Source organism: Antechinus flavipes, chromosome 2, assembly GCF_016432865.1.
Source record: "Antechinus flavipes isolate AdamAnt ecotype Samford, QLD, Australia chromosome 2, AdamAnt_v2, whole genome shotgun sequence".
Lineage (NCBI taxonomy): Eukaryota > Metazoa > Chordata > Mammalia > Dasyuromorphia > Dasyuridae > Antechinus > Antechinus flavipes.
Genome location: NC_067399.1, coordinates 368,185,765 through 368,209,432, shown reverse-complemented (window position 1 = coordinate 368,209,432; position 23,668 = coordinate 368,185,765). Strand labels below are relative to the sequence as shown.

The 23,668-nt window shown below is 37.3% G+C and overlaps 1 protein-coding gene across 1 annotated transcript in view; it reads left to right on the top strand.

The window, feature by feature from the left end:
- Positions 1-494: 494 nt before the first annotated feature.
- The window catches only part of ADSS1 (adenylosuccinate synthase 1), an 84,304-nt gene continuing 61,130 nt past the window's right edge, over positions 495-23,668 (top strand). Inside the window, exon 1 of the mRNA XM_051978266.1 lies at positions 495-795. Coding sequence (XP_051834226.1) covers positions 604-795 — 192 coding nt within the window. The 5' untranslated portion in view covers positions 495-603. The remainder of the gene's footprint in view (positions 796-23,668) is intronic.

Below are 23,668 nucleotides of genomic sequence, written 5' to 3'. Positions count from 1 at the left end.
TTGGCGAGAGGGACATCCCAGCTTCAAAGGATTTGGGGGTGTTAGAACTGGAAGCGATTTTGGGGTCCAACCCCTTCATTGTACAGAGGAGGCAACACATTCAGACAAGAGTTTTGTCTGAGGTCACACATGGAGTAAGTAACCGAGATTAATCAGTTCTCAGCCTCCTACGTGCGGCTCGCGGTTGAGAGCGCACTGGTGGATAATGTATTCCAAACCCTTCTACAAAGTGAGGAAGAAATGCGCACTGGAGAGGGCAAGATACGTGCCCAAGGTCACAGCGGCAAAGTCGGGATTCGAGCCGAGTTTCCCTTTGCGATTCATTTGGCTGCCCATGAGAGGAGTTTCGCACAGATCCGCGATGCCGGGTGTCCGCTCTCAATGGTCCCCGCTGCCTTGCCGTCAGAGCGCCCAGGCCCAGCCAAAGGGCTCCCCCCACCCCCGCCCCGCCCGAGGTTAGAGACATGACGTCACCACCCCCTCCCGGAGTCCCCGGCTCCATTTAATGGTCGGGACGCTGGGATCTCAGGGCGCGGGGACAGCACCCAGGCAGCTGCAGCCGAGCAGAGTTCCACGGAGGAGCCCAGCAGAACCAGCGGGAAGATGTCCGGGCCCCGGGTCCCCAATGAGCGGCCAGCGGGCCCTGGGGGCGTGAAGCGCGGGAGGCTGCAGCAGGAGACAGCAGCCGTGGGCTCCCGGGTGACCGTGGTGCTGGGCGCACAGTGGGGGGACGAGGGCAAAGGCAAGGTGGTGGACCTGCTGGCCACCGACGCCGACGTCATTTGCCGCTGCCAGGTGCGTGCACGCGAGAGGGCTGAGGGGCGAGACTTCCCCAGAGACCGGGACGCAGGGACTCTGGGGCGGGAAGGGTATGGGGAGGGGGTACGGGCAGCGCTCCTCTCGATGGCCTCTAACTCCTTGAGACCAGCTCCTCGACTCCGACAGTTCCCAGACCCCTTTCCAACCCGACCACAAGTCCCGGGCCCCTAACCACTCCAGGACCTTTATCTTCCTCCCTCCCACCCCATTCTCCCTCACCCCTCTGTCATCCCCTACCCTGACAGCTCCTTCTCCCTCCCTAGAGGCCCTCAACCATGCCTTGGAATTTGGGGTTTTATCTTTCCTCAAAACCCCTTCAAGTCTTTTTTCTGGCTTTCAGAGACCCCTGGGAATGGACTACTCCCCCTCTCTCAAACATCAACTACTCCCAAGTCAGGAGCACCACCTTCACAGGTCCCCACACACACTTCTCTCTTCTCCAGGATTCCTCTTATCTCTAATTAATTCTGCTAACGCCCCTACTCCATTCCCTTATAGACTTTTAGAGCTGAGAAGAGCATTGCGGAAAGAATGTCCCCAACTCCTTTTCTCAGGGCAACCCTCTGGGGGAGGGGGGGATAGGGATGAACCAAGATGGTTGTTGCCCTGTAGGAGTGCCCCCCAAGAATGGCCCTGCTCCCAAATAGCCTCCTTCTCCCTTGGAAGTAAAGGAGAGGGACAAGACTGAGGGGGTGGGGTACAAGGCTGGGCTATAAATAAACAAAAGCCACACAAGCTACTCAGCTGTGGACACCAGATCCTGAGGTGGGGGGAGGTGGAGGAGGAGAGGGGGCTGGGACTGTGCCTAGTGTCAGGTATCTGCCTTCCCTTCTCTTCCTTCTCTACCCACTGGATTTGGAGTGAGAGAACCTAGCTTGAATCTAGGCTTAATTCTTACCTGTGTGAACTTCATCTCTCTCACCTCAGTGTCTTCATCTGAAACAAGGAGGTTTTATTAAATGATCCTTAAGATCCAGCTCTAAAGCTGTGGTGCCTCAGTTTCCTTAGCTGCAAAATGGAATATTTTATTATTCATCATAATATTATTCATTAAGCACATCCTTGTGCTAAGTGCTTGGTAATGTGACATGACTTTTCTCTGGAGTTTCTTATCCCCACACAAAAAACTGTCTTGCAAAGAAAAATGAAATAAATAGATGGTATAGTGAATGAAGCACTGGATCTGAAGACAAGAAGACCTGAATTGCACTCCAGCCTAGTTGACTTTAATATCTTAGGATGATGTGTGACCTAGAGGAAGTTATTTAATCTCTCTGTTCCTTTGTTTCTTCATATGTAAAATGAGGGGTTTGGGCTCAAAAGAATTCTAAGGTCTTTTCCAGCTCTAAATGAACGACCTCATGAACACAAATGAATGATAAGGCTAAGAGCTATGAGAAATCTGAAATCTGAAAATGGAGTTATCACTTTTTCTCACTTGGGGACTTTAGAGTAGACTTCACAGAGCTAATGGCATTTGAATTGAGTGGACCTGGAACTGTCGGTCAAAAACCATTAAGCACCTACTATGTGCCAGGCACTGGTGCTAGCAACTAGGGATACAGAGGTAAAAGACAATCCCTGCCCTCAAAGAACTCATAAGAGATTTCAACAAATCAACTAAATATGCATTTTACTAAATCTCTCCTATGTTCTAGATACCATGCTGGACAATAGGGATATAATGAAAAAAACAAAACTTTCCCTGTCCTCAGGGAGCTTACTTTATATGGAGGGAAACACATGGAAAAAAAGTAAATATAAGATATATAGGGATAAGTTCTGGACTTATGATTTTACAGAGATGTCCCCCATGTGGACACCCCTACCAATAAACTGATGCAATTTATAGTCTTGGAGTTGCCCAGTGTATCAAGAAGTTGTGTGACCCACCTAAGATCACACAACCAATATGGTCAAAAATAGTCCTTGAACCCACATTCCTGGGTCTATATAAAATAGAAGCAAACACAAAATAAGTTAGTAGGTAGAAGCACCAACAGTTGGGGAAATCAAAAAAGGATAATGTAAGAGGTGAAGTGAATGGAGTTTTGAAGGATATTAGAGTTTCCAAGAAATGGAGGTGAGAAAGATGTACATTCCAAGTATGGGGGAGAGCCTGTGTAAAAGGTACAGAGACATAGAAACTGGAGATGGAATGTCCTGTTTGGAATAGGGTCAATTTCTTTGGAATATAGAATGCATAGATGTGTTTTTATAGAAAGTACAGAAAACTATGCTGGAGTAAGTATGTGAAGTAATTTAAATGCTAAACAGAGTTTGTATTTGATCCTGGAGGCAATGGGAAAACATTAAACACATTGGGACAAAGGAGTGACTTGTTCAGACTGTGCTTTAGGAATATCATGGGTGCAATTGTAAGGGGAGAGGGGAGAAAGAGTCTTGAGGCAGGATCTAATTAGGAAGGAGTGATGAAATACAGTGAAGTAGTTAGTCAGTAAGCATTTATTAAGTACCTACTATTGCCTGTACTAAGGCTGGGGATACAAAAAGAGATAAAAGACAGTTCCTGCTCTTGAGAAGCTTACAGTCTTACAAATGAGGTAGAGCAGGTATCCATGAAGCATGGGTTGAATCAATTCAGAAAGATGGGAAAGAGGAAGAATAATCTACCAGTCTTAATAGGATCTCAGACAGATTGGAAAATACTGAATGCCAGTTTGTACTTTATCTGATAGGCAGTGGAGAGTTGGCAGCTAGGTGGGTCAGTGGATAGAGCACCAGACCTCAGGTCAGGAAACTTTATTTTCCTGAATTCAAATCTGGCCTCAGACCCTTACCAGCTGTGTGACCCTAGGTAAGTCATTTAATCCTGTTTGCCTCAGTTTCCTCATCTGCAAAATGAGCCAAGAAGGAAATGGCAAGCCATTTCGGTATCTTTGCCAAGAAAATCCCAAATGGAGTTATTCAAAGTCAGAAATGACTGAAATAATTGAACAACAATGAGTCACTGAAGGTTTTTGGGTTGGGGACCAGCATGAACAGGGGGCTTGGTATCCACACTATTGAGGATACAAAGTAAAATACAACATATTATCTTCCCTGATAAAGCTAATATCCCTCTATATGCATGCTTCTCCTTCAGACACACTTTTCATTTCTGGATTTTAACCTTCTATTCTATTCCATCAAGTCTGTGATTCACAAAATTTTGAAATCATAGAATGTCAGAAATTGAAGGAACCCTAAAATATTGAATAATAGTAATAGTAAAATGACATAGCACTTTAAGATTTTCAAAAGACTATTCACACATTATCTCATTTGAGCCTGCCTATCTTGTGAGATAGGCACTCTTATTATCTTCATTTTATAGATGAAGAAACTGAGTCTAAGAAAGAATAAGTGATTTTCTTGATGTCACATCAAAGCTAGCAAGTTTCTGGACTATCATAGAATTTAAATTCAGGTCTTCCTGATTTTATGTCTGGCATGCTTTCCAAGTGAAGAAAAGATTTATCCAAAGTAACACAGATGTAACCTCCTGTTTATTTCCTTATATTAAAATCTTAAGTCTAGTTTGTTACTACATTCTATTCATTAAAGCAGTAACAATTCACATTTCTATAGAACTTTAAGATTTACAGAGTACTTTCCCTGAAATATTTCTGTGAAGGTAGTTAGCATTCCTACTACTATCTTCATTTTATAGATGAAGAAACTGAGGTCCAGAGAAAGAAAGTGACTTGGCCAAATTTAAGTTAGCAGGTAGCAACCAGGATTTGAACTCAATGTTTCTTTATTTTATTCTTTTAAAACATTTATATTAATAGTATATTTTTAAATTACATATAAAGATGATTTTCAACATTCATTTTTATAAGATATTGAGTTCCAAAATTTTTTTTTCTCTTCCTCCCTTATCTCCCCCTTCCACAAGACAACAAGCAATCTGCTATAGATTATCCCAGTACATTTTTTTTTAATTAAAGCTTTTTACTTTCAAAATATACACATAGTTTTCAACATTCATCCTTGCAAAAAAAAAAAAAAACAATTTTTTTCTCCCTCCCTTCCTTCCACTTCCTTCCTTAGATGGCAAGTAATCCAATATATGTACAATCATTTTAACATATTTCCATATAAGTTATATTGGGGAAAAACAGAACAAAAGCAAAAAAAAAAACACAAGAAAGAAAAGACAAATAAAACAAAAAAGGAGAAAATACTGTGCTTCAATCTGCATTCAATCTCCATAATTGTTTCTCTGGATAAAGATAGCATTTTCCATCTATTGTATTGGATCACTGTATTGTATTGGATCACTGTATTGGCGAGAAAAGCTAAATCTATCATAGTTGATCATCACACAATCTTGCTTTTGCTATGTATAATGTTCTCCTGGTTCTGCTCACTTCATTTAATGTCAGTACATGTAAGTCTTTCCAGGCTTTTCTGAAATCAGCCTGCTCATCATTTCAGCCACCACAGAAAGAACTTCTACAAACATTTTTGCAATGTGAGTCCCTTCCCCTCTTTTATGATTTCTTTGGGATACAGACCTAATAGAGGTATTGCTAGATCAAAGATTATGCAGTTTTATACCTCTTTGGGCAGGAGTATCCTGTTAAACTTTCTTTCTGGTTCCTATGTGAGTCATTCATTAATAGAAACCCATTGGATCAATATTAGAAACCATGGCTCTGAAAACATAACTATATTCTCTAACACCATTTCTGTAGTCAGTAGGACTCATTCCTCAAGTGTTTGCATACACCCACTCTCATATTTTCCCCATCCCTCATTCTGACCTACATACAAACCCCCTTCCCAACTCACATTGAGTTCCCGTCTTCCATACCCCTAATATCTTCCTCGTAACTCCTGAAATGTCCCACTCCAGATGCTTAAACTAAGCTCTCTAGAACACCTGTTCTATAGGTAACAAATTTGATTTCCTCTTAAGTCTTCTCCCTTCTCACTGTTTCCATCTTCTTGCTCTCATTGGCTCTCCTCAGTGACACAGCCTCTCTGACCATCCTGTACAATACCAGTTGAACTTTCACTCATGACTTATGGAGGTATAGTCATGGTACAAAAGTCATAGTACTCCTTGATCCCCATTGCCACTTTCGATCATTCAGTAACTACTCCTCTTTTGAGATTCGTTCAATCCTCATTTATCACCCAATAAAATTTCTTAGTAGATATTGCTTATCTAGTAGGTATTATCTACACTCTCCTTCCTTCCTCACTGAGTTTAGTGCTTGGTTTATAGCCTTTCTCTTCACCTCAATTCCTGCCCTCATTATTAGTGGACTTCAAAATTATATTAACACACTCCTTTCTCATTTTTTCAATTTAATTATATCCCATGACCTTCATCCTACCTCAGCTCTATACAGAAATGATCATACTTTTAAGCTTGCTATCATCCACAGGTGTTCTACTTAATGAACCATGAAATTCCATTATCTCCTTAAAATATTTCCTTCTTTTCAAGTTATTCTTTGTCTCCATCATGATTTTCAATCTCTCCACCTCTCAATTTCTTCCCAAGCCATTCCTTTTCATGCAGTTCCTATTTTGACTTCTTGGTTATTAAGTCCACTATACTCTCAAGTGCCTTTCCCCCTTATCCTATCATCAGTCTTGACCTACTATGCCTCAACTTTGTATTACTCCAACCACTTACTGTCTCCACTCCTTTTCCTATGCTGCTGAACAGTCACAAAACTATGCTCAGTGTATGCACTGAAATTATGTTATATAATTTCAATTCTCCCTCTCTGGAAAAAGGTAATCCTTTTACACATCCCTAACTGAATCACTAATCTATTCATCATAATGGTCCTTTCAAATATTTTCATCTCTTCATCTTCAAACCTTATATAATAGCCTCTGCCTTCACTTTCTTCACTGAGACCTTGCTTGATATTTCACTGAAAAAATGAAAGCTACTCACCAAGAGTTCCCCTTTCCTCATTATCTCTCATTACTCATATGTCTTCTCCCATTTTTCTCCTCCTTCACCCCTTTTTATATGAACATTTGACCCTTTTCTCCTTTCAAAGAACTCTTTTTATGCACTCTTGATACCATCCATTCCACCCCATTGTCTCTAATAAATTACTCCATCCATCATCTCCACTTTCTTTTATTTTTGTAATAGTTTTTTATTTTTCAAAATACATGATAGTTTTCAACATTCACTCTTGCAAAACCTTGTGTTCCATATTTTTCTCCCTCTTTCTTCATCTCCCCCCTCCCCTAGACACCAAGTAACTTAATATAGCTTCAACATGTGCAGTTCTTCTAAACACATTTCTACATTTTTCATGCTGAACAAGAAAAATCAAATCAAAAAAGAAAAAGAAAAAGCAAATAAACAATAAAAAAGGTAAAAATGCTATATTGTGATCCATGTTCAGTCCCCATATTTCTTAATGAATGCAAATGGCTCTCTCCATTACAAGTCTATTGGAATAAGTCTGAAACATTTCATTGTTGAAAAGAGCCATGTCCTTCACAGTTGATCACAATATAATATTGTTGCTGCAGTATACAATGTTTTGTTTTGTTTTGTTTTTTTGCTTCTACTCCCTTCACTTTGCATCAGTTCATATAAGTGTCTCCAGGCCTTTCTGAAATTCTGACAGATGATTCTTTCTGTCTGTCTTTCTTTCTTTCTTCCTTCTTTCCTTCCTTCCTTCCTTTCTTTCTTCCTTCCTTTCTTGTTTCCTTTCTTCCTTTTTTCCTTCTTTTCTCCCTTCATTTTTTCCCTCCTTCCTTCCTTCCTTTCTTTGTTTCTTTGTTTCTTCCTTCTTTCTTTTCTTTCTTCCTTCCTTCCTTCCTTCCTTCCTTCCTTCTTTCTTTCTTCCTTCCTTCCTTCCTTCCTTTCTTTCTTTCTTTCTTTCATTCTTTCTTCCTTTCCTTTCTTTTCTTTTTTCTTTCTTTCTTTCTTTCTTTCTTTCTTTCTTTCTTTCTTTCTTTCTTTCTTTCTTCCTTCTTTTCTTCCTTCCTTCCTTTCTTTCTTTTTCTTTTTTTCTTTCTTCCTTCCTTCTTTCCTTTCTTTCTTTCTTTCTTTTGCTGAAGCAATTGGGGTTAAGTGGCTTGTTCAGAGTCACACAGCTAGGAAGTGTTAAGTGTCTGAGGCCAGATTTGAATTCAGGTCCTCCTGACTTCAGGGCTGGTGCTCGATACACAACAATAATATTCCATTGCATTCGTATGCCATAACTTATTCAGCCATTCTCCAACTGATGGGCATCCACTCAGTTTCCAGTTCCTTACTAATACAAAAAGGGCTGCTACAAACATTTTTGCACATGTGGGTTATCCTTTTGTCCATTTTTTATGATCTCTTTGGGCATCATCCCTACTTTCAATAATTATCCATTCTTAGTTGTTTTTCTATTACTTACAAACATCTCTCTTATCCTTAAAAAAATTTCTCATACTCTTCCTCTATATGGTTCCTTCCTTTCTTGACTAAATTCCTATAAATTCCTCCACTTGCCCTCTCATTGCTTTCTAAATTCTTTTCAGCTTGACTTCTAACCTAATTATTCAACTAAAATTTTCTTTCTCCAAAGCTACCAATAATTTTTCCATTGTCAAGTCTAGTATCCTTTTCTCAGTTCTCTTCCAAGCTATTGCAATAGGGTGATCTCCCTGATAGAGTCACTCCCCTGTCCAGTTCATCCTTCTACTCAACTATCAAAGACCACTTTGATGAGGAAGACCACTTCCTAAAGAATAGAGCTTAGCTGTGTGACCCTGGGCAAGTCACTTAACCCCAATTGCCTCAGTAAAAAAAAAAAAAAAAAAGAAAAGAAAAGAAAGAAAGAAACAATAGATCTGATTATGTCATCCCCAAATCAATAAACTTCAATGTTTTCTATAGCCACCAGGATCAAATATAAAATTCTTTTGGGATTTTAAAGCCTTCACAAACTGGTATCTTCCTATCTTTCCATTCATTACACTCTCAGATCATTATATGATCCAGGGATGCTGGGCTCTTTGCTGTTTCTCACATTTATCAAAACATCTAGAATTTATGAAGGACAGGGAAAGGGAGTAAGCTGTTATTATCCCTATTTTACAATTGAAAAAATTGAGATAGGCAGAGACTAAGTATCTTACATAGGGTCATACAATTAGTAAATGTTTGAGGCTGCATTTGAATTCGGGTCTTTCTGACTCCAGGCCCAACTGTCTATTCAATATACCTCCTGGCTGGCTGCCTTTTTCTTGCTCCATTCATGACTTTTAACTGCTGCTTCCCCTTCTATATGGGAATGTTTCCTCCTCTTATCTCTGTCTCCTGGCCTCCAGGTTTCTGTCAAGACTTGGTTAAAAAACCCATCTTCCCCAAGAAGCCTTTCCTAGCATTTTGTTCCCTCCTCTCTTTTAACTCTTCCTCCTAATTTCTTTCCTCTGAGATGACCTCCTATTTATACAAATTTATATAGTTGTTTGCCTGTTGTGTCCTTCATTAAAACGTGAGTGCATTGATAGCTTGAACTACCTTTCTTTGTATCCTCAGCACTTAGTAAAGTTTTTTGACTTGCTTTCTCCCTACATCCTCCTCTCTCCTTCAATGTCCCCACCTTGAACTGGGAGAAGAGATAATAATAATATTTAAGTTCCACACTCTTCTCTTTCCTGTCTAGTACTTCAGAATCATTAAAGATACCTTAAGAATAGCATGGGCTTTAAAATCTAGGATTATCTTGGATAATCCACAAGCCAGAAAATGAGAAGTGACTTTCAGAGCCAGGACTAATTAGTAATAATAATAATAATAATAAATACTTTAACATTTACAAGAGAGGCAGCATGATCTATTATAGCAGCATTTAAAAGTATGGACTCTTTCATGGGGTCCTCAAGGTCAAAATTATGTTTATGATCATTCTAAAATGTTTTAATACAGTAAATTCTGATAGCTATAACTCAGATAAATAAAAGTTCATTGCAGGGAGGGGTCCTAAATAATTTATAAGAGGTGGGAAGTTAAATGGTACAATGGATAGAATTAGGAAGTCCCAAGTTCAAATTTGGCCTCAGATACTTACTAGCTGTGTCACTTAACCTCAATTGCTTCCTCCCGATTTTTTAAAATAATTTACAAGAGGTCAAACGTATTTTGCGACCAGAAAGCTGTAGAACTATTGGGGTAGGGGATCTTGAGTCACGGTCTTGGTGTCAGGAAAGCCTGGTTCAAGTCCTGGTTGTATGACCAAGAACTAGTCATTTAACTTCAAAGGACTCCAGGCAACTCTCTGAAGCCTCAGTTGTTGATCTATATGGAGCGTAGAGTTCTTCATGTTAATGAAATCACCAAAAATCCAAACTAAAAAATTATTTCCAAAGTGGTTTTCCCACTATAACCTTATAAGGTAGATAAGACAATTATCATTATTCCCATTTTACGAAGAGGAAACTGAGACTCAGAGAGGGGAAATAATTTGCCCATGATAAAACAGTTCCATATTTATCAAGTGCCTATATTCAAGGCATTATGTTGTGTATTCCTTCTGTACTCTACTATTAGATTAGAAAAGATAAAATACTTTACAAAGTATGCTTCTAATTCAATGTCCATACCTAAAAGAAAACTAACTTTGAGTATTTGTGTTCACTTGGTACATGCATAGGTAACATCTTCTAAAATCTTAATGTATTATGTTAGGTCTTGGGTGTGAAACGGGCTTGGATACAATAGGAGGAGAAATGTTATAAAAAAAGAACAGATAGAGACCTATCTGGAAACCATCAGAAGACTATTGGCAAACTGCCAAATTTTTAGGGTGAGGAGAGGATCAGTGGACTGAAGAAGACTGGGCAGCACATTTGGGAATCCAGTCCCTGTACTTTGTAGTAATTAGCAGGAACAGGACCAATCCTATCTGACAGCACCTTCCTGCCCCAAGATGGAATAGTGAGTCCAAGTTGAAGAACTAGTAAATTTCTACAAAAAACCCTGATATGAGAGTCAAGAGAATGGAGTTCCAGTCCCAACTTTGCCATTAAATTTCCATGAAAATTTGGGCAAGTATCTTTCCCTTCCTTTATATCAGAATGGATAGGATAACTCCTATGACTTAAGTATGGCTCTAGAAGGGTATGCTTTACTCAAAAGAAATAGGTTATGCAAAAGGAAAGATAGAATGGTATTATGCACACCCACTTATTTACAAATATGCAAATATATGTATACTGTAATTATATACTAAGGTAGAGAGAAACAGAGACAGAGAAACAGAAAGGGTGAGAGTAACATGAAGAAAACCAAGAATTAGAGAAGAGAAGCATATGAAAATAATTTGGCTGAAGGTCAGTGAAGGCAAAAATAGAAGCAATATTTTTGTGGGAATATACTACAGACCACTTGGACCAAAGGAAGCATTAGATGAGGGTTTTTAGAAAGGCTTAGAGATCTGATTTGAAGACTTGATAGACTAGTGGCAGAGATAGGGACCAGTCTTGGGATTTTATTATTAAAAGGAACATGAGAATGAAGGAATTTCCTCTATCGATGAAGGTCTGAAAGTTAAATGATTTATCCAGGCTCATAAAGCCAGTGGATGTCAAAGGCAGAAATTGAACTAAGATGTTCCCAGGTCTGAAGATGACTATCAATTGCATTCAACTATCTCTCTGCTCTAAAGGACTTCAGACTAGATATTTAATGGAACTCTCTGTCTGTGTCAAAGTATTTTGATTTGTTCTAATGTTCTAATGCCTTCAAAAAGACCAGTGAGAGGAAATTAAATTCTAGATTCTCATCAGTAAGGAAATGAAAACTTTAAGTTCGTTAGTAAGTTCTCTATGCATCCAAATCATTCTCTTTAGACAATTAGTCCTTTTTCTGCCTCGTTCTAATTTTTCCCCTTTGTGTCTTCAAATCATCAAAAAATCATTATTGATGTGACACAGTGGAAAGAGCTTTGCACTTAAAACTAGGAAGATTTTGTGTTCAAACTTGCATCTGATATTGATCTGTGTGACAGTAGGCAAGACACTTAATCTCACTGAGCCTCAGTTTTCTTATCTATAAAACAGGGATAATAGCCTACCTCATAAGGTTGCTGTGAGGACCAGATGAGATACAGATTATCTTGCAAATGTTAAAGTACTAAATAAGTGCTAGCTGTTATTATATCTCCTGTATTGTTATTATATCTCCTATGCTGACTTCCTCTGTAGAATGTATCCTTTCTCTGTACCCTTAAAAATTGACTCTCCAAAAATTTAGAGTATATGTCAGATTATGCCTGTTTTTTTTTTTTTCCAACCCAGGCTTTTCCTGACTTTATCACAAAATCTAAGATGGAGTTATCCCTCTCCAACAAAATTCTCATCATTATAATTCCAGGAAGTAGTTTTCCTTATTGATGAGAATCTAGAATTTATGTATAGTTTCTCTGCTTGGGATTATAAATCAGAGTAATTTAGTCAAATTTGTACAATCAAAATTGTACCTAGGCCTACGAAGACATAAAATCATTAAAGAAAGAATCTTAGTACATAGAATGTCAAAGATGTACTTTTAATATTGAATTTAGATTTTCATATTCTCAGAGGCCATGGCCCAAATGACACATGCTATGGTGATCAACTGTAGCCTATTAAGAGGAGGGTTAAAAGGCTTGAAACTTGAAAAAGAGAAGATTTCCACATGTAATTGTTGTTGAGTTGTTCAATCATGTCCAATTCTTCTTGACCCTAAGTTTCACAGCACATCAGCCCCTTCTATCCTCCGCTATCTCTCAAAATCTGTCCAACTTCAAGTTTGTGATTTCCATGATACTATCTATCCATTTCATCTTCTGCCCCCCACTTCTCCTTTTTTTCCTTCAATCTTTAGGAGTCTTTCAAATATTTCTCTGCTTCATCACAGAATGATCTTCAAGACTCAGAAGTATGCAGGATTGGGGGTAAGAGGAGTCAATGGTTAATAAGGAAATAAAATCTAAGAAAAGTGAAGGAGATGGGGTTCAGAGCTGCCAGAGCTATCCTCAATCATTTTAGGTCACAAAAGCTTGTAGCAACTATATCTCAAATTAGGAAAGGGACAGTTGTGAATACTGAGGCCTTGTTGAGAATCTGTGAAAATCTGTAGTAAATGGGAGAGCTGCTACAAGAATAGAAATAGGCATTTCAAAAAAGAAGGATAAATTCAGATTTATAACCCTGGCAGTCAGCTTGATTTCATTCCTGACAAAATTCTGGACAAATTACTTGAGATATGGTGTGTGAACATTTAAAATAAAATAAGATAATTACTCTAAGTCAGCACAGATTATTTGAGGGAAAAAAAATCCTGGCAGACTAATGCCATTTTTTGGACAATTAATAAACTAATAAAATCAATGGCTGCCACAACATACTTGGATTTTGGTAAGGAATCTGTCAGTCTCTTAAAATATCCTTGTGGATAAGAGATGTAGGTATATGATATAAATCGATTCGGAGCCAGTTGCCGGCACTCCAAAAGAAGTGATTAATTAATTCATGAATACCTTGAATACCCTCCTTTGTATTATCTGGAAGAAAGTTTTTAATTGAATAGGTCTTCTGTGTAGCGTTTAATGATTTAATCAAAGACTTGGGTGAAGACATGTTTATCACATCAAGTGAAACAAAGCTGAGAAGGATACATAACTATTTCATCAGGCTTGTCCATTTATTTCATCCATTTATTAAACATTTACTATATGTCAGGCACTGTGTTAAGTACTTGGGATAAAAAGAAAGGCAAAAGACAGTCCCTAATCTGCCCACAGTCTAATGGGGAAGACAATAAGGTTAAATATAAGTATAAATGAGTTCTATACAGAATAAAAAGGGGAAATCAGATAATAGTAAATAACAAAGGAAAGACATTAGAATTGAGAGATTGGGGAAAAAAGCTTCCTGAAGAAGTTGGAATTTAAACTGAGATTAGAATCATGGACTGAATTTAAGAAGAAGAAATGTTATAGAAATAAATGTAAAGTCCTACACTTGGATTCAAAGAACTAGATTGGGGAGGTTCAGCTAAACAATAGTCCGGAGGAAAAAGACCTAGCAAGTGGGGATTTTAGTGGAGGGACTACAAACTTAGCATGAGTCAACAGCATAACATGACAGTCAAAAGTATTAATCTTAAGTTGAATTAATAGAGATATAATATGTTCAGAGGAAAAGAAGTGATAGTCTTTCTATATTGTTCCATAGTCAGATTACATCTAGAATAGTATTCTTTTTGAGGTACCATAATTTTGAAGTGACACTGACAAAGTTCTTGATCTAGGAGAAAGAATTGAGCCCCTTAAAGGAAAGGGAAAGAACTAGAAATATTTAATGAATAAAAGAGAGTTTGGGTGTGGGGTGGAGGAAAGTTCTGTGTCTCTTCAAGCATTAATAAGACTGTCATGTGAAAGAAGGATTATATATGTTTTGCTTGGTTTTAGGGGACAGAATTAGGAGCAATGGATAAAATGTGGGAAAAATTACTATTTAAAAAGTGGAATGTAAAAAGTCTACAGTAAGATATGAGTTTCCTAACAATAAAGGTCTCTAAAAGAGTCCAAGGTCCACTCATTGGGGCTATTTTAGGGGGGAATCTGTACTTCATCTATGCATAAATTTAGTTGATCTCTGAAATTTCTTCCAGTTTTTAAGTTCTGCAATGACACAGAATTATTAAAGGTAGGACCTTTGTACATAGAATGACAAAGCTTTACTAGACCTTTTAACATAGAACTTAGACTTTCGGGATCTGAGAAATCAATTATATAGCTACTAAGTGCCATGGCTCAAACTGAAACCAGTCTCCCACTTTCTAGGCAAAGTTTTTTCCATTATATCATTCTGGGTGATAGAACAGGAATCAGGAAGCCTGGGTCAACTTGCTATGTAACTTTGAGCAAATAATTTTACTATTTTGCATCTGTTTCTTCATCTATAAAATAGGGATTATAATAGCCTAATAATAATTAACATCAATTTTAATGAGAACATTATTTATTGTATAATTATAATAGTAATAGCAATATAATTATTGTGAGGAAAGTATTTTGTAAATCTTAAAGCACCATTAGAAGAGGGAAATATTATTATTATAAGAAATCTAGAGATGGAAAGTACCCCAGAGACCATCAAGTTCAATCTTCTATTTTATAAAAAGAAGAAAAAGAAAGAGGAGGAGGAAGTAGAGGAGAAGGAGAAGGAGGAGGAGGAGGAGAAGAAGAACAAGAAGAAAGGAGGAGGAGGAGAAAAAGAAAGAAGAAGGAGAAAAGGAGGAGGAGGAGAAAGAGGAAGAAGAAGAAGAAGAAGAAGAAGAAGAAGAAGAAGAAGAAGAAGAAGAAGAGAAGAAGAAGAAGAAGAAGAAGGAAGAGTAGGAGGAGGAGGACGAGGAAGAGAAGAAGGAGGAGGAGAAGGAGGAGGAGGAGGAGGAGGAGAAAAAAGAAGAGGAGGAGGAGGAAGAGGAGGAAGAGGAGGAGGAGGAGGAGGAAAAAGAAAAAGAAGAACAAGAACAAGAAGCAGCAGCAGCTGAGGCCTAGACAGTTTAAATGAGTTGCCTACTGAAACACAGGCAATAAACATTATATGACTTGAAACCTTGTTCCTTGATTGAAAAACTAATGGGCATTCTATTCTGTTTCCTGTTCTTTTCTACAGCTACTACTATGCTTCTTCTTAATTATATAATTACTGTAATAGTCTTTAGTCCCTTCTTTCTCCATCTTTTCCCTTTTTCTTTTTTCTTCATCCTCTCTATACCCACTCCTTTTCTCCTCTATTTTCTTTCCTCTTTACTTTCTTTCTCTAGTCTTTTTCCTTTTTGTTCATTTTCTCTATTTTCTCTCCTTTCTTCCCTTTTATCTTCATTTTCTCTCCCTTTGATTTCTATTATCTTTCTGTCTCGTTTCCCTCCATCTCCCCACATACCTACAGCATAAAATCTGTTTTCAATTTTCTGAGCGACCATGACCTTCTCCTCGCCAGTACCTGAGCAAGGTGGTACCAAGACGGTATAGATGGCATAGAAAGATGTATGCCTGACCATCCAAACCCAAACTGAAGGGACTTGGGCATTGTATTTTACTTTGTTTTCTTCCAGCCTTTCCTTGCTCCTGGGAACAAAGCATGGTAAAATAAATAAATAAATGAATGAATAAAAACATATATATATGACCATTGATGAACAGTGTTATAGAAGCAATTCTTGATCATAGTCATACTAAATTCAGGTAAATAAAACAAGCCCATACTTTTTTTTTTTTTTAAATATGCCAAGGCAATTGGGGTTTGTGACTTGCCCAGGGTTACACAGCTAGGAAGTATTAAGTGTCTGAGACCGGCTTTGAACTCAGGTCCTCCTCTGTCCACTGCACCATCTAGCTGCCCCTAAGGCCATACCTTTCCACTCTTAGATTGTCTGACTTTAGTTAAACAGGTTCCATGTAAAGAGAAGAATGAAGAGATTCTTTCTCAATGAGAAGATATAACAGCTTTGCAAAATAGATTATTTGCTTTTGGCACAGTTCTTATTATTAGTTAATATTTATTATAATGTGATAACATATTATATAGTATCAGTATTCATTACATATAATTATATAATAAGATATAATGGTTATGTTTGTTAGTTATATTACTAGTAGTTAATATTTCTTTGAATTGAGTCAAAATTTGTCTTGGCAGTTTCTTACTGTTGCTCCTAAATCTTCTTCTTTTAAAATCAAGCAGAACAAAAATAATTTATTAATCCAACAAAATCTTTAATAGGGTAAACATTCAAGTACTCCAAGATAATGATTACATCCTCTCCCTTCCTCCTTTCCTTTCTTTCGAGATGGTTGGGTTATATTTTTTGGCCAGACTGAACTAATAGAAGTCATTCTCTTTGTGGCAGGGTATTCAGATAGTTCTGACTTTCACCCTGATTTTGAGAGAGCTTCCTGGAAGAGTCTGTGTATTCTTTGCCTCCAAACCTCAGCAGGGTGCCTCATTTCTGTCATTTTGAAGTTGCTGAGCCATCTTCTTATAGGTTTCAGTTCCCAACCCACCTGGCTTTTCCCTCAGCTAAGGTTGGGACTTGACCTGTCCGGGTGATTGAGGGGAGACATTGTGACACAGCTATTTTGAGAGCCAGTTCTCTCTTGGTGGACAGAGTGTGAGGTCACCCAGGATTATAAATACAGAAGGAGAAGGTCAGGGGTCAGGTTACCAGAGCTACTGCTGTCCTACTCAGGTGCAAATCTCAGGCCTGATTTTCTTGATCCTCTCTCTGAACAAATCTATCTCTTATCCTACCCAGCCTGGAAAACAGACTATGCTTTATAGATCCAGGCTAGAGCTGATTGACATGGCTGGGAAAAAAACAGGTCAAGACACTATGTTGATACTAATATAATCAGTAGCCCAGAACCACAGCTGCTGGTTTATATTCAAGTTGTGGAAAGGGGAGAAGATAATTCTTTTTCACTGGAGTGCCCACTCATTGTTTCTTTAGGGAGCATCAGCATCAGAATTCATTCCATTTGTAGGTAAGTCTGTACAGAAAAGGTAAAAAGCTCAGCCTCTATGAAAGCATTCCGGTTAACAACATACAGAAAACACACACACACACCCCAAGCCTAGAAATAAAACCTTCCTTCCCCCATGGTGAGCCTCTGGTCTCTATGACTATCCCAGGATAGAAAGTTCTCCCTCTCTTTCACAGAGCAAAATCACTATCGTCCATAAAAGTTGGCCCTTCTTTCTAGTGAGCACTGCCTCCTATATAGTCACCTCCAAAGTTCTGCTACTACCTTGCCGAGCCCTGGTCCTTCCCATCCCCATTTCCCACTTTAATGAGATATAAAGTACTCAAGGTTTGCTACAGTATCAAATAGCCCTTTCTTTTGATAAATTTCATCTTCTCTGATACAGTGTTTCAACCTTAGAGTACTACCCTGCTTGAGTCAACTCTTCAAAGCAGAAAGTACTTGGGATTGCTGAGGAATCAACCTTGTCTCCTGCATGTACCGTTCACATAACTAGTACCAGTGAAAAACGAAATTGATGTTGGCTCCTCCATATCATGACTGCCTCTTGCTGCTCCTTGGCTTCAGCTCCTTCTTGGTCTCAGAATTCTTCCATCAATCTGTCACTGACACTACTCTTCTGTCAGTTCATGTTCCAGCAGCTCCCAGCTTGGCCTGGCCCAGGAACACCATGTAGTTCTACTGCCGTCTTTGGACACTGCCATATCTAATGTTAAGTGGCTCCCTGTTCTCCCCAGAGCCATATGCTTTCCCATGAGTCCATTGGAAGAACTTCAGTTTTGCCCAGGCTTCTTCTTTAGGGACCCAAGTCCAAATCTCTGCATGCAGTACCTCTCCTCTGCTTCTCTTAGAAATAACTTGTAGTTCTTCTGATGTCTTTAGTTAGAGCCATCTGTGGAATTCTGTGGTAACCTATACTAATCCCTTCCCTATCTCCCTTATGGAGCTGTCAGTCAGTTGTCCTCAGTTCTCCTCTTTCCTGAGAAGATGTCTCCTCTTTATCTCCCCTCATATCAGTGGATTTTAATGTTTTAGAGATTTGAGTCAGGGAAAAATCTATAGTCAGGGTCAGACTCAGTTTGGAGCCAGGATCAGTCTGAAAAACAAACCAAAAAACGCCATAATTCTTCCACAGAAAAATGAACCCATGGTTTAAGCACTGGAATGCTCCTTTATGAGTTTCATATAAAGAAATTCTAATGTGTACTTTCCTCTTGACAATTAAGTGATGATGTCTATCTTGAAGCTTCCCAAATTGAAAGTTTGGGAGTTCTGTAAGCCGAAGAGGGAGGAATTATAATTGGAAGTTATTAAGAACTTAAGATCTTTTTTATGTGGGTGTATCTACCAAAATTTTCTATATTCAAAATTGAAACCTCTTAATAGTATTATGAAAATAGTTGCACCTTGATTGACTAAACCATACTTTGCAAAACATAGCCAAAGAGCATCAATCCAACACATTAAAGATTACCGTTTTTAACATTACATAGCAATAAGCACAACACCGAAGTGATAGTCCCTCATTTTCACATATAATTAAACTCCTTTTGCAATCTTTTTTTCCTGAGCTCTACACCACTTCTTGAGTGTGTGTCATATGCTGCCATCTACTGATGTTTGCTGTCCAAACAGTTCTCCTTTATCCCTGGTGTTTTTACTTTTCAAAGATTGTGGTGCTCTAGGATTTATAGCCAGGTAGCATCACCAGAAGAAATTTAAAGTTAAAAAAAATTAGGTTTTTGCAACCAAAAACAGCTTAGGCTTCCTGAGAGTATTAGGCAGTTTCCCAAACAGGATTTTGTCCTTTCTCTTTCCTGATCAATTTTGAGTTTAGTTCATTTCATTTCAAATTCAATTCAATGTAATAAATATTTATCAAGAACCTGAAAAACAAAAATAACAAGTTCCAAGGAACTTATATTTTACTAGGGGAATAAAATGTGCCTGCATGATGAAAGGTTAGGGAATTAGGAGGATGAAGGACAGATCTGACAATGTGCTTGCTTTAGGAAAGTTTGGAGAAGGACAGAGCCCTAAATAATAGGGGAATCAGCAGTCATTTCATGGAAGATTTATTATTTATCCATAATGACTTCCAAGAGATATGTATTGAAAGATTCACTTAATCCCAATTGGCATGTCATAGTCTGAATAATGGATATCTCTTCAGTTTTTCCAGTGTAGATTATTTATCTAATCTCTTTTTTATTGATATATTTTGTTTTGACACAACAATCACTTTGTAATATGTAGCCTCCAATTATATCTTCTCTTAAATAATAAATCATTAACAATGATAGTAATATTTATTTAGAATTTTAAAATTTACAAAGCACTTTAACATCTAATGTAGTGATGTTTTTAACCAAAAGTAATTGAATCATTTTACTCAGAAAAAAGTGTTTTAACAATTAGCTTAGTTCATTCATTTCAGTTCAATTTAATGTAATAAATATTGATTTACTTATTTAACAATAGCTAACATGGCCATTGAATTATTATGCATCTTACTGAGGCAATTCTATATTATTCAGGGAGGGGGGAGAAAATTGTTACAATCAATGCTATATAATCTACAGAGAGTAACATCTGGAGGTTCTTACCATCATTTGGTATCTTATTCTCTTTCAGATATCTTGAGAATCAACACTCAATGCTTTGAAAATAGTGCTACCTTGAAAATAGATTGATTCTGTGTATATTCTACTCCTTATGGACCAGATATTCTTTCCAACTTTAAAGTTCCATTTCTACTTCTCTATACCTAGCACAAGGGATCTGAAATGTTGAGTCTAAATATCCGTTGTAAAGCTCTTTTGACAATGAGGAAGAAAATATATTATTTTTAATAAACCTTCACAGATCTGTTTCATTTTTTGTCTCTTTATTTTCCTTACAGGTTCATCTAGAAATGCTTTTTTGGGATGATCTGGCTTAGTCAGGTGTTAAATCAAGCATTCATCAGATTCATTTCCTCTCCAGCATACTTTGCTACTTTGTGAAGCATGACTGCTTATAATCTTCCATCCTTCTTTTCCATCCTAAATCTTCCTTGGAAATGTTTATATATCAAACTGGTTTTGTCTTTAACAGTTGTATCTTTCTGCTTGGAAGGAGTCAATCAGCCAGTCAATCAATAAACCTTATTGAGCATCAGTTAATTAATGTACCAGTCACACTGTGGCAATTACTGGGAAAACAAAGACAAAAGATAATCCCTACCCTCAAGGAGCTCACATTCTATTGGGGGGAGGGAATTATAAATAAAAAGAAGCTGAAGGAAAGGGTGGAAAGGGTAGGAAGAACCAGATGCAGGCACATGATAAAGTCTGGGTGAGAAATGATAGAATGGTTTCCCTACTTATATAGAGAATCTAGGAGAAGCTGTCAATCTCTACCCCCTCCAGTCAGAGGGAGGGAAGGGCCTGAGGGGCAGGAGACACTGGAAGTATGAAATTCAAAGTTGATATGATATTTCAGGATAATGAGTTTCTAATGAGCATGATGAAGTCTGGGAGCATTGTCCAAGAAGATTAAGTATTTGTTGACCAAGGCTATTTCTGGACTATTTTGGACTCTCACTATAGACTTTGCTTTTAATTATTTTATATCTCAGATAAACTTCTGGAGAAAATAATTATAATCAGAATCAATGTCTTGTACTTTATTCATTTCCCATTTTTAAAACAGTTTGTGTCACGAAGTCCAGGTATTGTAATTGTCCATAGTATGTTCTCATATATTTTTTCTTCTACTATGGTGTTGATATTTACTTTTGCTCTAACTATTTAATAGCCTTGCTGTTCACAAACTGCTGATTTAGAAACGACTCTCACACTGGTAATCAATCATTTCCTATTTGTTAAAATGTAGACAGGTTCTCTTTCTCTCTTTCTCCTCTCTTTCTCTCTCTCTCTCTTTCTCTCTCTCTCTCTTTCGGTGTGGATGTGTGTGTGTGGATGTGTGTGTGTGATGTTTACTGTCACCCTTGGCCAGAATTTTCCAACTTTCTTATAGAAGGAAATATTAATGACATATAGATGTGAGAACCTATATAGCCTAAATAAAGCCTTTCACCTTTTTTTTTAAACTCTTAATGTGAAATCAAGACTTTTTTCATCTTTCTCTAGTATATCTGCTTTCACATTGAAATCAACAAGTATTTTTGCACATTGTTTCAAAAATCTTTGCCAATTCTTCATAAAATTTCTCTTTTTCATCCTTTGTAACAAATATTAATATTAATATATAAGCTCCAGTTATCCTCAGAATGGTCTCATTGCTTATGCTCATCCTAAATATTGCAAAGGTCAGAAGATCTTTCCCATGAAATGCCTTTGGAAGCATGCTACAAACAACTCCACCAATTCCCTTATTTGTCATAGCAAAAGGGAATCAACCTTATTTTAATTTTTAAAAAATTTTTACTCTTTCATCTTGTTGTTTTTACATTACATTTACAGATTATTCTCACTCTATGAGAAATTTCTTGTAACAAAGTTAAACAATTAAGTAATGCTAAAGCTTCTCCTCAACTTCTCTAATTTTTAAAATTAACAATAATAATAACTAACATTTATATAGTTCTTTTGATGTGTGCCAGGCAATGTGCCAAGTGCTTAAAATTATTATTTCATTCCATCTTCACAACAATCCTGGGATGCTATTGATGAAGAAGCCAAGATAAATAAAGGTTGAGTAACTTAGTATTTTTTTTTTTTTAGTTTGAGGTCAAATTTAGGCTCAATTATTCTTGACTCCAAGCCCAGTGCTCAGTCCATTATATCACCTTCTTCCTACTCCCTCTCCTACTGAAGAAAAACAAAGAAAAAAAGCATATTTCTTATAACAAATATACGCAAACAAAACAAAACCCCCCAGTGGCTGCATGCAAAAAAATATATATGTCTCATTTCCCACCTTAAATCTATCAACTTCCTCTCAGGAGATGGATAACATGTGTCATTACTGGTCCTCTGAAAGCATGGGTCATCAGTATCCCAATTCTAGTGCTTACAGCTTTCAAAGTTGTCACTATAAAAATTGTTCTCCTGGGTCTTCTCATTTCATTCTTCATTAGTTTATAGAAGTTCTCAAAATTGTTCATTTTTAAAAAATAATAACTTTATGGTATAATTTATTCTCCTGGCGCTTACTTTAATTTAGTGAGCATACTCAGACCTATCTTATTTCTCACAGAAGCTTTCTTCGCTCTTTTAATCATGTAAGTCTTTCCATGTCTTTCTTAAATCATCTATTTGCTCATCTCTTAGAGCACAATAGTACTTCATCATGTTATATGCCACAATTTGTGCAAACATTACTCAGTTGTTGGACATCCTCTTGGTTTCCGGGGTTTTTTGCCACCACACAAATATTATGCTACAAATATTTTTGTACATAAAGAACTAAATTAAAGAAGTCAAAGAAGATTTCTTTTGTGCCTAGTTCTAGCAGTGACTCAGCTAGGTCAAAAGGTGCACAGTATTTAGTAAAGTCTGATTTTTTTCCTTTCTCTTATTTAGCTTCAAGTTCCTTTTATCTTCTAATTTTATTAATAGAAAAAAATGCCAATATTGATTTGGTTCAGTTTCTTTAATAGCTTATCAACTCAAAGAAAATGATATTACATTAAAAGTACCAACAATTAATTTAATGTTTCTAGATTTAAAAAATATGATTCTTTGTACCTTTGTATCTCTTTATTGCTACTTGGACACAAATAGTACTCCAAGTGGAAGGAGTCCATACCAGACTGAGAGATAATTTGATTTTCCCAGTTTTTTTAAAATTTCATGAGTTTTTGTGGCCAAATAATTAATCATCTGTTATCCAACATTCCATCAAGGTTCTACTTAAGGTTCTGCAAGTTAGGTTTCAGCAATATGTGAACTGAAGATTATGAAGAACTGAAGAAGAGCAGACCGGTTTTAGAAGAGGCAGAGTAACAACAAAATGTGGCAAATCCTCAAAGAGATGGGAGTACCAGATCTTCTAACTGGTCTCCTGAGGAACCTGTATGTGGGTCAAAAAGCAACAGTTAAAATCAAACATGGAACAACTAATTGGTTTAAGATTGTAAAAAGAATATGACAAAGCTGTTACTGTTAACTTATTTATTAAACTTATAAACAAAATATATAATATGAAATGCCAAGCTAGATGAGTCAAAAGCTGGATTAAAGTTATCAGGAAAAACAGCAACAATGCTATCACTCTTGTGGTAGAAAAGGGAAAATTAAGAAGCCTCTTGATGAGGATGAAAAAGGAGAATATAAAAGCTAGCTTGAAGCTTAACATAAAAAAAAAAAAACAAATTATAGCAATTGGTCTCATCA